Source organism: Silurus meridionalis, chromosome 20 (genome assembly GCF_014805685.1).
Source record: "Silurus meridionalis isolate SWU-2019-XX chromosome 20, ASM1480568v1, whole genome shotgun sequence".
Classification (NCBI taxonomy): Eukaryota; Metazoa; Chordata; class Actinopteri; order Siluriformes; family Siluridae; genus Silurus; species Silurus meridionalis.
Genome location: NC_060903.1, coordinates 5,417,377 through 5,432,500, shown reverse-complemented (window position 1 = coordinate 5,432,500; position 15,124 = coordinate 5,417,377). Strand labels below are relative to the sequence as shown.

The window sequence follows — 15,124 nt, the reverse complement described above, 5'->3', positions numbered from 1 at the left end:
TACTATAAGAGTGGAGGATTTCAACTGTTCAACAGCAAAAGACAGAACTTTCATGACATTGATCCAACATTTTTGGTTCAGTGTGTTTGTCATGTTTGTAATGCACACTGAGTGAATGTGAACTAAATTTAGAGGGAGATGAGAGAGAGGGAAGGAGAGCAAAAGTGAGAAAGAAGTAGGCAGCAAGTGCAAGAACATAAAACAAAGAGAAAACGAGAGAAGAGGAGAGCGAGAGCACACCAGCATTCGTTCTCAGGAGCATTTCGTGTGTTTACTGTATCAGATGGACTATCAGAGCAATCCCTCCCAGCGGATTCTCCTCAGCCGGCCGATTGCAGCTTAGTGTTTGATGGCTATTAGAGCAACACACAGGCGAGGGTGAAACAGAGATTTCTCTTTACTGTAACAAGGTGAATCGCACTCATATTCTCTCTGCCAGTTCTCAATGCCTGCAAATCTCAAACTAATGCTTTACAAGCTGAACATGATCTAATGCAGCCTGTATGAACAGGACTGAGTAAAGGCATAATTACACCAGAAATGTAAAGTTCACATTACAGTGTGGGAAAAGGGCTGTAATGGAATTGCAGCTATGCAGATGTAACTGTGGTTAGTAGGATTTTTCTAAGAATAACAGATTTATTGTACATTCAAAAAGCACAAACATACAGTAAGAGACGGTTATTGCATGCAATGCTACATTTTATAAACCAAAGTTTGTGGACACCTGATCATTTGGTTGTGGAGATTTGTGCTCATTCAGCACACAAGGACATTAGTAAAGTCTGGTATTGAGGAGGCCTAGGGTGTAATCAGCATTCAAATTTATTCCAAAGGTGTTTATAGGGTTAACATCTGAGCTTAAGAGTTCTTCACTCAAGATCTTTAACTCCAACCCATGTTAAGCAAATCTTCTTGGAGTTGGCTTTGTGCACAGTGGCATTGTCATGCTGGAACATGTTTTCTAGTCCAAGTGAAGGGAAGTTTTAATGCTACCACATCCAAAGACATCCTGTATGACTGTGCGCCTCCAACATTGTGGTAACAGGTTGGAAATGAACCACATATGGGCAGAAAAATCAGGTGTCTCAATACTTTTGCCCATATAAAGTATGTACAATGTACTTGATGAGGAATAATTATTATTTATAGCATTGTTAGTAGAGGTGAAAGAGCCCTAACAAGACTCACTTTAGAAAAAGAAAACATACCAAGCAAACTATAGCTATGTGGCAGCATGATATGAAGAATCTTCTTCAGTGAAATATACACCGACCAGGCATAACATTATGACATTATAACATTATGACATGTAAATAACACTGACTATCTCTTTATCATGGCACCTGCAAACATTTTGTCCTTAAAGTTGATGTGTTAGAAGCAGGAAAAATGGGCAAGCGTAAAGATTCGGGCAAGTTCGACAAGCGCAAATTGTGACGGCTAGACGACTGCAGTGGTCAGTATCTATCAAAAGTGGTCCAAGGAAGGAACAGTGGTGAACCAGTGACAGGGTCATGGCTAACTGATGCACATGAGGAGCAAAGACTGGCCCATGTGGTCCGATCCAACAGACTGCTGAAGAAGTTAATGTTTTTAATGCTCGACAGGTCAGGACAGTTTTGGCAGCAAAAGAGGGACCAACACAATTAGGCAGATGGTCATAATGTTATGCCTGATCAGTGTATTATGGCAGTCCTTTATCAGCATAGATGAAAATACATTTCTCAATGAAGCACAAACACAAAAGCATTGATGCAGCCTCTTTTTCAGTCCACAAATTGGCAGCGAGTATACAGTGTGGAACATTTAAACAAATCCTAACCTTCAACAAATTTATCGACACTGGAAATCATTGATCACGGCTAATAAAATCGACAGAAATGCGTGTGTCAGGACTCTACAGAGACTCATTTTGCAGTTATCGTACGGGTAAAGTAGCTATCAGTATCGATCATGCGGCTGTTGCTGTAGTGTGACTTCATCTAAATCACTCGACTGATGACCTCATTCCAGCTCGCTCACTATTGACATCGAGTCTCATCGATACGCCCACAAACACACATATGGGGCCGATGGCGGGGAGAAAAGGCCAACGCTAATGTGACCTACTCACATGTGCTTTAATGCATTAATCACCAGGAGATGAGTGCTAATGTGGCTAACGCAGATGCTCTCTGACACTAATGGAAGATTTGGCCTGCGGTTATGTTCATAAAGTGAGCAAGGGAGGAAGGGAGGGAGCGAAAGAGCACGAGGGGCCTGTCTTCACCTGTCACCAGTGAACAAACTGCTGACTAGGGCTGGGAGAGAAAGAGAGCGAACAGAAAGGGACAGAAGAAATGAAGACAGAGTGAGATGGTCAAAAAAGATACAAAGTGAAAAAGTATTGATTAGACAGAGACAAAAATATAGAGTAAACTCCATTGTATAGAGAAAATATATAAAGACTCCCACTAGGGCCCTATGATTGTGTTTGCGATTATGTATATCAACAAGTTACAGAGTAGTATATCCATGCGAAGTAGCTGACTGGATGTTATTTAGTTACTCTGCTATGCTATTATGCATTGTTTTTCAGTTGTCAGGGCATCAAAGTGCAGTACGATTCTCATTAAATCATCAGTGTGTTGCGCATCATGTAGATTAGTGTGATGAGTACATGTGCTTTAGGGCCGCATGGTTCATAATGAAATACTAGAAGAACGCTGCAATTCTCACTTGAGACACATCAAGGCATGCTGTTACAATAGCAATGTGATGCCCCCAGGATAAAGAGTTACAGTTACACCTCATGCTCATAATTATCTAAGAGTTTTAAAGAACAATTTAATGTCTATACGATTTTCCCTACCGAACAGTTACACTGTTAGGACACTAGATATACACTTTTGTACAGTTGTACAAACAATATATATATATATATTATATATATATTTCTGTTTGACTGTTTTTATAACTAAAATATAAAGAAATAAATGGCGAAATTAAAACCTTCAACGCAACACATTTATTCATGACGTCCTTAATTTACTTTTAGATATAAAAATAAACAGATAATGCCACCGAAAAATTATTTTTAATCACTAAACATTTGTTTTACTGATGCGCCAAGTCTCAAATCAAGCCCCAAAATCCGCCGTGATGCAACACATCCGGCAATTAAAGCATTAATACATTACATGCTGTACATATAGTTATATTTTATCTGTACTTCTTAGTTTGCACATGTAGATGCTGAACTTCATTTCATTGCTGTGTACCTGTACTATGCAATGGCAATAAAGCCTATCTATCTATCTATCTATCTATCTATCTATCTATCTGTCTGTCTGTCTGTCTGTCTGTCTGTCTGTCTGTCTGTCTGTCTTACTTCCTCAGCAACTTATAAGAAAAAAAGGGTAGTGTATGATTTCTGAGTATTTCTGTACTGAGAATACATTATTATGTAATGTATCTTTTGTTGAAAAAAAGCCTTTTTATTGTGTTGTTTTTTTGAAGGTCTGTATAAGGTAAATTACTATTTCTTGCTAAACACGTTGTAAAAAATCATGTTTCATGACCCAGCCTGTCTTCTCTTTCAACTCAGGTACTATTGCCTTTAAACGGACTTTTATAGAAACATTTCTGACAAAATCTCTTTCTTTTATTATTTTGTAACTCTGAATATAAATGTTTGGCAAAGCTGTAACAAAATAGGTACATGGCAAAAAAATCTACTGAATAGAACTAGTGAGAATGACATAGAGGGAAAACGATGAAGAAAGATGGACAGTGAAGGAGAAAGGAAGAGACAGAGAGAAGTAGTTATGAGAGGTATATACTGTAGAGAGGGTGGAGTGGGATAAGAGGGAATGTAGAGACAGTTTTTTGGCAGAGAGAAGCGATCCCTCCAAGCTGGCAAGATCTGAACGCACACTCACACAGTGGAGGTCACTCATCAAACGCGAGCACTCCTCCATGCGCCAAACTTCTCCAGCGAGTTCCTCTCATTCGTTCGGCTCGTTTGCGGCGTTTCAGCATTCACAAAATGCCACGAATACTCCTCGCCATTCCCACCGGCACGCTTAAGCATCCGCTGTTTCAATTACCCAGCAGCCCACACCACAACCATTCTCATTAATGAACGTAGATGAAAAAACAAGCCATAATGCCTGAGGCGAACGAAAACAAAATCAAATCGAATAATAAAGCGAGATGAATTGGGATTTGTGTTCCAGCTCATTCGCACCTTTCTCTCAAAAGGAAGAAGTGCATGCTAACTTGCAGCCAGTGAATGAATTATTCGTTGAGCCACTGCCAGTTTAGCGTTATGGTGCTAATCCAACGTGCACTCTAAGAGTAAGGCATGGGGTCAGAGGTTACCCTTGAAAACATCTACTTTTGTTTCCGCTAGAAAAAAAACATTACATATTATTCCCGTCCCGTCTCCTGCACTCATCGTTAGACAAAAAAAAGAGACCCTCGAGCTTTAATTAGCATTATTTCATGCTGAGTGCTTGAACCCCTACTAGGCTGCAGCCATTTCTGAACTTCTATAAACATGCCATGCGGTGCATATGTTCTTTTTTTTTGTCTCATTCACCAAATTTACTTTACTTCATTTTTAGTTTTTTCCAGATACGGGGATGAGCACACAGTATAAATTACTCAAGCACTGCTCATAAATCTCTCTTTTTTAGCCTCCCTCCCTCCCTCCCTCAGTTTCTTTCTAATCCTGTTTTCTCTCTTTTTCACTTGTGGTGCCTACATCTTTTTTTTCCATACTCTGATTCTAGGCTTATTTACTTCATCTTATTTACCACTAAAGTCTGTTTTTTTTTTTTTGCTCCCACTCTCTCCCTCGTTTTCTCTCTCTCTCTTCATTAAACAGTCTTGGTGTCTGTGTGTATGAGATTCATTAGTGTTTGCCCTCTTCATTTGAACAAGGGGCTGAGGATAATTAGAGTGTATCTGTTTGTCCAGCATCCTTTCACACAGTCACATCTCAAGGCCGGTTACCACGTGCCTACATTAGCCGGCAAACATCATCCATCTCACGCTCTTTCTCTTTCTCTCTCTCTGTCTCACTATAAACAGTTAAACTGTGTGTGTGTTGAGCGTTCAACGGCACACATTAGGCCCTGTGTGTATAATTTAATGTGGCGTGACCTCTGCACGAGCTGTGAGTTCAGCACATTGAGACTGATTTGAGCTTGATTGGCATGGTAATTAAATTCGGATCCGAGTCTGATGCGGTGTCGCTACTGCTGCCATTACAAAGTGAGATATACAGTGTTCTTAGAACTAGACACACACATATGTGTGTACATGTACATAGTCACCTTATAAACAATTTCAAAAAGCAAAATGACCTAATTGGGGTTTTAGTCTCACACACACAGACAGATGCAGCAATTTCAGATTCAGCACATTGCAAAATGTATACTGTAAATGATTTCTCTGTTTTTTGTCTCGGATTCTAATAAGGGGTTCTAGCACGTAGAGCAGAAACCCTATTGTAATTGTAAGGATTTATTATTATTATTATTATTATTATTATTATTATTATTATTATTCTGCCCTATAAATGATCGTGCACTCCAAACTTGTAAGACCTAGAGACTTGAAACCCGGCCATATGGTGGAGCACAATTTGGGGAGAGGTTGACAAAGTATCAACCCTACTGGCCAAAGGGGGGGTGCTACAGTAAAAAAAAAAAAAAAAAAACATAATTTCACACATTTTTGGCCATAGCTCATACACCGTACGTCATATACCCCTGCAATCCTTGGGTCAAAAGAAAGAAAATGCCTAGTGACGAATTCACTCTACAAAGTTGAACAAAAAGTTGAACTTTCGACTCATTGTTGCAAAGGGTTGCCAAAAATTTCACAATAAACGGGGCCACTTTTACTAATATGGCTATAACTCGTAAATGGAATGAGATATCTTAACCAAGTGTGTGTATGAGCTCAATCTTTGGTCAAATAAAAAAAACAGATCGGAACCAAACCAGTGCAGACACGTTTGCTGGAACTTTCGACACATCATTGCAAAGGGTCGCCAAAAGGTTCGAAAAAGGCGGGGCCACTTTAACTAAAATAAAACTGTTAGTCCAATCGACCTGAAGATTGACATGCAGTGTCTGTGTGAAATGTGACACAAGGACATATGAGAACATTTATGTATCTCAAAAAAAACATGGCTGCCATTGGCCAATAAATGAAACTCAGTAGGCAGTTTAATAGTTTGTGTGACCTCCTCAATACATCCGAAGAGGTAGATTTCAGACTCCTGGATCTTTGGAAAATTGCTGCTCTTTCCTCCTCTAGCCCCAGGCATTATAATAGGTTTACTGTGAAAACTGCATGTAACTGAACACTATCACTTGTTAGTTTTTAAACTTGAAAGGCAATGTTAAAAATTGAGTTTGTATTTTATACAGAAAAAAATAAAGTTTTTTTCTTTTCTAACCAAGGTAAAGGCTTATATTATTATAATAATAAACAGCTATTCTGTCTCAATCATCCAAGAAAGGTAGGATTTGCTTTTTTTTTTAACAAAAGTGATATATAAAGGTTTTATTAACTGAATCACAAAAGCACTCTTATCGTGGCATAAGTGCTGTGGACAGGTAGAGTAGTAAACATTATTGTACCCATCATATATTATTAATGGATTCATCTCTTGCTACAACAGTCATCTTTAATTTCAGGAAAAACAGGAATGTTTAACAATGCATGGTTGTGTTTTCAGGGGGAAAAGATGTTAATATCTCAAGGAATATGCTGTAATAGTTTTTTGGTGGTGGTGAATGGGGAGAGGGGTGTGGGGGGGGGAGGACACGCATTACGCTCACAAATGCAAAGCTTTACATAGTAAATAAATGAAAAAGTGTAAAAGCAGACAGCAGAAGGCCATCCTCGCATCTGTCAGTGCACTGCATATTGTCTGACAACAATGTGAGACAAAGTGCTCTATATTAACTGCTTTTCTGCTCTGTACCATCATCAATCATTGAGAGCAATTTTATTATTCGTATTATTTGGTTGTTGTATCGTTTGTTGAAGTCGTCTTTAGGTATTTTATTTTATTCTCCACTGGCTCACCAAACGAGTGCCTGTTTATCATCTCTCTTTGCTGTCTTTGCTGTTACTATCGAGCCACTTAAGACAAAACACATCTGAGTGGGGTAAAGTGGGGAGCTGGGTGGGTGGGGGGAAAACACTAGTATTTGAATTATTGGGCAGCCCTAAATGAAGCGCTGCTTGTCTTTTCCTGCTAGAAAGCACAATTCGCTTCAACTAAGCGGAGCGGTGCTGACTTTGAGCTCTGGCGTGGCAAGATGGCATCACTATTCATACCCTCAGCACAAACTAAGGCAGTGTGAATGCAACGAGTGCAGAAAAAACACAGCATTTGAACCCGCTGCAGGAGGGGATGCAGGACCTGCTTCATGTCACTTCAGGGAATTTAAGTGCAGAAACCACTGTTAGGGGGCGCAGTCTAGTATCTGACTGTCTCGATAAGAAATCCAGCAGTGTTGAACTATAGTTTTCTGATATACTGCACAAGAACGTAATAATATATAACCCACATCTAGATCAAGTTTTAGAAACAAACTGAACATAAGAACTAGGATGAACAGCTGTTGTAGAGTAATAATACAGAATGACACCCTGTGTTTATGTTTATGTTCCACTCCTGCCTCTGATAGAGTCCTGCCATAGGTTTGTTATCTGATTAAGTTCTTTTTTACACCTGTTCTGTACACCTGTGCACCTGTTTTGTGTTAGCCCATATTAGTTACTTTATACTTATTATTATTATTATTATTATTATTATTATTATTATTATTATTTGTGTTACTGTGTGTTACCAATCCAAGCTTTTTTTATCCTAGGTTCTTTTTTCACTACATTTCTTGATGTTGCTCTTTCATTCATTGCCCTTGGACTCATATAAATTATGGATTATTCTTGTTTGAAGTTGTCTGCTTGTGTTTTGACCTTTGCTACAGACTGTAACTATGACTCTCGGGTATTTCAAAAAATTGTCTCCTGCATCTCACTGTATGTTTCATTAATCTTAGTATATCAAATTAGTCCCAAATTAAATATAATGAATGCATCAATAAACAAATTAATTATACAGGTAGTCCGTTGTGGGGTATTGTGCTGTAATTTGTTAATAATATAACATAATTTAGCAAAACAGTGCAATTTACAGTACCATACTGTATAAACTATACAGTATATATGTATGTAGCAACTACGCCATTCCACTCTGTGCTGGCCTGGCCACATCCGAGTAAGTCTCCATTTTCAAGCAGCGTCGATGTGCTCCTGAGTCTTGGGTTGCTTCTTTGAACAGCTTCCAAAGAGGGTTTTTAATTGGGGGTGCTAACCTGGAATCCATTCCGGCTATTCAATTTTGCTTATTCTGACAATAGCTGGGAAGTTTTGTGCCCTAAACTTATGTTATTGCCATTATACTCTTCCTTGCATCGTCACCTGTTAAACTGCTGCTGAATTTCTTCCTGAAAATTACAGCCTGGCTTTCCCTCAACATTTACTAACTTCATGCTGCACTGGGAATAGCTTGCCAGACCACTTACATCTATACAGTAGGAACCATTCCCCAGATTTGGATTATCATCATTCCCACATACAGCATGATGCAGGCAATTTCTCAAAAAAGGCTTGCACTAGGCATGTTTGTCTATTCCTAATGTCTATACAGAACTTTTGCATTATTAAAAGCATGATCAGTAAACAAAAAGTGTTCTGAAATCCTGGCAACAAACTAAAATTTTCTTTGCTCGCAAGCTGCCATGTCTATGTCAAGAGTTTCACCCTCGCCGCATTCTACATTCACATTTAATGGTATATTCAATGTGTTCTTATCCAGAGCTGCAAAGTTATATAAAACGCCGTAAATCGCAGAGGCATGGAGCTGGTGTCAACATCCCACAAGTTTTTGCAGATACGCCATGAAAGGCCAGGATCACATGATCATCGTGCTTTCTACATATTATAACTATGGATTGTATAGAATAGGACATCACCAGATGTACTATGAACAGAATTTCCACATCATACCCTTTTGGCATCGCTGGCAGACTTCTCGTTAGTGGACTCCTTGGTAGAACACCCCAAACTGTGACTTTCTGTCATATGCTAAATCGATTTTAAATGAAGTACTAGTAGTAGTATGAAAAGGCTTCATACAGCAAAAGTTCATGACAGAATTACTGTAAAAAACTCATATGAGAACAACAGACATCCATCACCACAATTTCAGTGGAAGACGCTTTTGCTTGCGAGTGAATACACATGAGTAAGCAGGAGCTGGTTTGGACCTAAACTGCCTATGCTGGAGGGTTATGAGGGAATGAAGGCAATGAGCTCAACCTGCTGTTGTTTTCTTCAGATAGAAAACAAACCTGGCTGACCTGGTCATCAGAAAATTATATCTGCAGGCACACACACACACACACACACACACACACACACACACAAACATATATATGTATATACTGTATATACAAATACACCCACACACTCAGAGCAGTCCATACACAGAGAGCTGTCAAGTTTTAACAAGTGTCCAAGGGATGCTCTGGCAAGTAAACACCCTCAACAACAACCTAGACAGCTTGGCTTTTTCTCTACAAGAGTACCTTTCTAATGTATACCTTAGTTATATTTGCACCGTTTGACTGTGCTCTGTGCGTTTGTGTGTGTTTGTGTGTGTGTGTAAGTGTCACAGTTGTATGATATATTATTAAACGTCGTTTTACGTCTACAGTCTGCACTTGGATGGTGCCCTGAGTCTGCTAATCAGTGCAGATAGCAAAGACAGAAACCTCTTTAAAATCACTTCTCATAAATGTTTTGTTTCACCCGTTTACACTGAGTACAAGATATTTCTCTCATGCACACATTTACACACACACACACACACACACACACACACACACACACACACACACACACACACGCAGACACGATGGCCCTTATTCATCAAAGTCGAAACAAAAAAATCTAACATTTTAAGTCAACTGTTCTGCATCAGTTTCGGGACACTAAAATCAGGACTGATGTGATTATAAGCACCAAATCAGCTTCAGCCACGAAGAAAACTAGAGACAATCTCCATTTATTTACAAATCATATACATCACGATGGACAGATCATAAGGTCATAATAGCACACTTTGTGGGTAAAGGCTTGTTGCCTGAAAACCTAATTTACTCACCTGAAACTGGTAGCTAGCTGTAGTAATAGTGTATAATATACTGGTTCGCGAGACTGAGTGTAACAATACATGATTAAAGACTACTTTTTATTTCTGTATATATTCTATATATAAGTGTGCAATATATATATAGACTGCACTATCTCTTTGTTATAAGCTGCATTGGTCGATCCTCAAATTATGCATATAAACATTATTCATGTCAGGCTTGCTTTAAATCTTTAGTAAACCTATAATGTGAATAGTTTTACCCCTGTATGTGAAACCCTGCCGTGTAATGCAAAATTAACTGTTCAAAGCTGGAAGGTGTTTTAAAATACTGGAGGGTGGGTTGAAATTGGACAAGACATTATTAGAAAGAAAATTGGGGACAAATTGTTTTTTAAAAAGGCTTTGCAGTAAGTGAATATTATCATAGTGGCTGACCAATGATGCTGTCATATTCATGCTCAATAATGCAATAATCTATTTACAAATGTTATTTAATGTTTCAGAAAGTGGGATGATTGTGTGTTAGATATCTGACTGAGTGACAACAGTGCACCAAAAAGCCATGCCGCAAAAGATACGATCTGGTGATCATACTACATCTGTTGTTGGACCTTGTTGCCCAGTGAATAGAGCACAGTTCATACTCATGTCACAAGCAATGCATCATAAATTTGTTAATATAAGCGATACAGTGGTTTTTAATACAAATCCTAGTGGTTTTATGCGGATATTGTTTGCTTAGGTTTCATCAAACACTTCTTTTAAAAAGGTCAAAGTGTGCACATGTAACACTCATGATGAAGATGGTGACAGTTCTTAACCTGTTCTCATTATTTCATATTCTCAATTTTGTTTATTTTTTTAACAAATTAATTGTGACCGTGCACAAATTACAAACAATTATTAATGGCAGTGTACTACATACTATATAACAGCAAGATAATATAATAACGGTGAAAATCTGTAAATATAATATCGTCTATCAATCATAACTATCATTAAATGGTGTCAGAAACTATGTGAATGTGGAATATTGAAGCACCTTCGCTGCTGCAAACAGTGAAAGTCTCATTTCCACAATAATATACTCCAAGATTTCTTATACTTGCATTGATTATAAAAATTGTGCTCTAAAATTCACATGCAGTGTCTGCTCAGGTACCTATAATAGATGCTGACTAAAAAAAAAAAGTGCAGTAAAGATGATATTATCTAAAACATTATAAAAAAATTTGTAACACTTTATTATAATATCTGTCTGAATTAAGTTATTTTATTGTGTTGTACAGCAAACCTGGTATTTGATCTATTTTTATGTTTAAACCCATAATTTAATTCTAATATCAATATTAAAATCAATTTTCTACCACTGATAGGATTTGTACACATTTTGCTTATATTAACATTTTTGTTTGTTTTTTACACCACCCCAGTACATTTAACAAGTAAACTAATAACTGTTGATCTTTGGTATAATCAGACACTAAATTAACCATACGAAATAATTATTTAATATTTCCTACTTTAAAAAATGTATTGCAATCAGATTTTAAATAAATAAATAAAAATCTCTGATCTAAACCATTTCAGCATTTTCTCCAACACAGCAATATAAGTGATACATGCTGCCCCCTTCAGGCCAATGATGGAACTGATACTTTGGAACTGTAAATGAAAGCTCAAAATATAAAAAAAAAAATTGGAAATGCACACACTTTCCTCACATATTTCACTTACATCCACACGTTACTTTTTCGCATATTGTGCCTTTCCAGCCGATACGAGCATGACTGGTCTACTGATAAGTGGTGCATTTATCACCATAAGAATAAGATGAAATCTACAGTTGGAATACACACTACCTCCAAAAGGAATGAGAAGAAAAGTAGCTTATGTGCCATCAATACCATCAGAACAGGTGGCAGTGTGAGTAATACTCACTAAATATGGCATTGGGAAAAAATTAAAAACGTTTCCAGCTGGCGAATATTAACCATGCACACGGCATAAGAAATTCCCTTATGGTGGAAACATTAACACAAATCAACTGGAGCTGGCTGTAAATTCATCTCTGTGCAGTGTGTGTTTAATTGTATTTCCAGTTTAATGTGAACATTTAACCTCATTAAAGGGGTAATCCTTAGCTGGGGCATACAAGGAACACAGTAAATGTGTGACTGGGTGAATTCAACACCAAACTGATGCCCGTTAAGCCTATATAAAACAATAATGTATTGACAAAATGAGATAAATGAGCCACTTTGTGTCACTTCGGGCTGAATGCAAGTCCAAACATCATTAATTGATTTTTCCACGACATGTAAGGAATCAGAGAATCACAGCTTGCTATGGGAAGTCTATAAATCCATCTTGCATCCCATCTTGAACCTTTCGTTTATTCTTTCGCACCCACACTTCACTTCACTTTCAAATTCTCCAGCCTGGAAAAGCAGATCATGCATTTTCACACACGTCTATTCAGTTCAACGTGTTGGCAAAATAATTCAAATGATATGCTTGATAACCATAATGAGCATGGCAGTGATGAAGTGCTAAGGTCAAGTGCCACTTGTTAATCTCAACCCTGCTGAGGGTGACACAACTGCCAGACTATCACACCGAGCTGTGAAACGCTGAGGAAAGGAGGGAATGAAGGAATGAAGGAGGAAGGGATGGGGGGGAAAACATGTTTTGAAAGAGAAAGCTCATCAAAAAATCTAATTCAGTGCTGCCTGAGGGCTTCTTCCGACCATTAAGAAGTCGATGCTTCGGATCGATTATTCGATCAAAACAAATCGGCAGTAATATGTTTAATGAGATATGCATTGCAAAACTCTGTGTGTGTGTGTGTGTGTGTGTGTGTGTGTGTGTGTGTGTGTGTGTGTGCAATGAACACCTTGGGTGATGCTCATTCAATCCGAGGGTTCCTATAGATGTTCCCATGAAGGTTTCTGGTGCACAAACAGCGAAGTGAGTTTACTACAGAGGTCCATAAAACCATACAAGTTTTTTAAATGAAATGTTTTTGTGTTTTCTTCTTTAATTTTACCACAGCGTTTCTAAATCAGGTCGCAGAACTTGTCATTAGTGAACCACCACATCTCCGAGCAGAGTCGCGGTTTGAGAGCTTCAGCTTCCCCTGAAACTTCAAGCTCGAAATTAAAGTAACCTCCTGCCTTCAGCCTGGGTGAAGAATCCATATTGTTTATATCCATATTGTTAATGTGTCTGTGATGGTGTTTCTACCCGGACTAATAAAATGATATCCCGTTTTTATTCATTGAAACCGCTAAACATTTTCAGCGCTTCAAGTTTGGTAGATATAACGGGTTTATAACGCGAGCGCGAAGCCTCGAGCCTTCTCCGCCTTACCTCTGTACACCTGCCCCCGCGCCGACACCAGGAGCCCGACCGCGGTCACCAGCCAAGTTAAAACTTTATCCATGTCCCCAGGCTTTTCGGCGAATGTCGGAGCCCCGCGGCCAACGCCAAACTGTGGACACGCGTCCGCTTTCTTTTCTTTCTCTTTTTTCTTTTCTTTCAGAGCTTGAAGTCAAGTCCTCGAACCGTTTTCCCTAATTTTTTTTTCTGTCAAGTCTCCGTCTCCTGGACTCGCTCTGACTTCTCTCAAGTCTCTTCTCTTCCAGGAGGAGCGCCAAGAGCTCTCTCTCTCTCTCTCTCTCTCTCTCTCTATCTGTTTCTCTCTCTATCTATCTGTTTCATTCTCTCCGGTAGAGGGTGTTGTTGTAGCTTTCCCGCTCCGACCGTTAGTGCGCGAGGAGGAGAGAGAGAGCGCGAGAGATTGAGGCGCTCGTGTGGACCGCGGTGAAAGAGTGTAGCGCGCGCTCGAGTGAGTGAGTGAGCGAGCGAGCGCGCGCGCGTGCCCCTGCACGCCCTGTCTCTTCTTCCCGCTCTGGAACCGGGAATTGAGACACACCGCCGGACCCGTTCACGGCATGGCGAAGTCCCCTGTGCTCCTACAGTGTGAATGAATTCAACCTTACCGTCTTCAATTAAGCGCGCGCACACGCACGCGCACGCACGCGCGCGCACTCTGAGTTCCCAAAGAACAATGAGCTAATCTATGCTCAGAAAGTCGCAAGATTTCGCCAGAAAATGATTTGCATACACGCAGAATTGTCATGAACGCTTGCATGACTGCTTTTGCAATTCCGAAGATTCTATAGCTGGAAGGTAACACACAAGATGAGATGCCATGTGCACAGATCTAAAGGCAACTTCTTATAATCAAGGTGGTGGAAAGAAACCAGTGAACTCTTAGAATACCAGGAAATTCACACACAGGAGTTCCACACAGACATTAACCTTCTTCAAGCTCATCTTCAAACCAGGAATCCTGGAGCTGTGTACCTGCTGCAACAACATGCCATCTCCATATTGCATAACATGATTACTTATTGTTTTAGTCTGTCATTAATGTAAAGCAGAGGTAAATGTTATACAATTTGAATGTATAAGTTTAGTGCCTGTAAGTTTATCTCTAATCAACAAGCCAATGGTGGCAAGGAAAATTTTCCTGAGATGATCTGAGGAAAAAACCTTGAAAGGAACCGTTAGATGTTCATATATGTTTTATGTATTATGTGTATTGTACAGGGTGGGTCACGGAGGGTATGTGTATTTTTTCATGGCTTACCCTGTATAATACACATAATACAAAACATGCTACATTGTGCATTGTAGTGCTTCGGTGGGTGTACAATTAGAAGTACATTTTTAAAGTGTGGAAGGTGCATACTAAATATTCATACTTAAACAACATACTAATAGTATATACTGTACCAAAGGTGCATGCTAAAAGTACATACTTATGGTGCATTTTAAAGGCCATAATGACAAGCATTTAAACATTGAAGTGTGCATATTAGT

General features: G+C 39.0%; 1 protein-coding gene across 7 annotated transcripts in view; it reads right to left on the bottom strand.

Moving 5' to 3' along the window:
* Positions 1-14,226, bottom strand: part of LOC124403123 (receptor-type tyrosine-protein phosphatase mu-like) — a 226,667-nt gene extending 212,441 nt beyond the window's left edge. For all 7 annotated transcript variants that reach the window (XM_046876725.1, XM_046876726.1, XM_046876727.1 and 4 more), the window contains exon 1: positions 13,607-14,226. In XM_046876725.1, the coding sequence (XP_046732681.1) occupies positions 13,607-13,679 (73 nt within the window). In that variant the 5' untranslated portion in view covers positions 13,680-14,226. The remainder of the gene's footprint in view (positions 1-13,606) is intronic.
* Between the last annotated feature and the right edge of the window lie 898 nt (positions 14,227-15,124).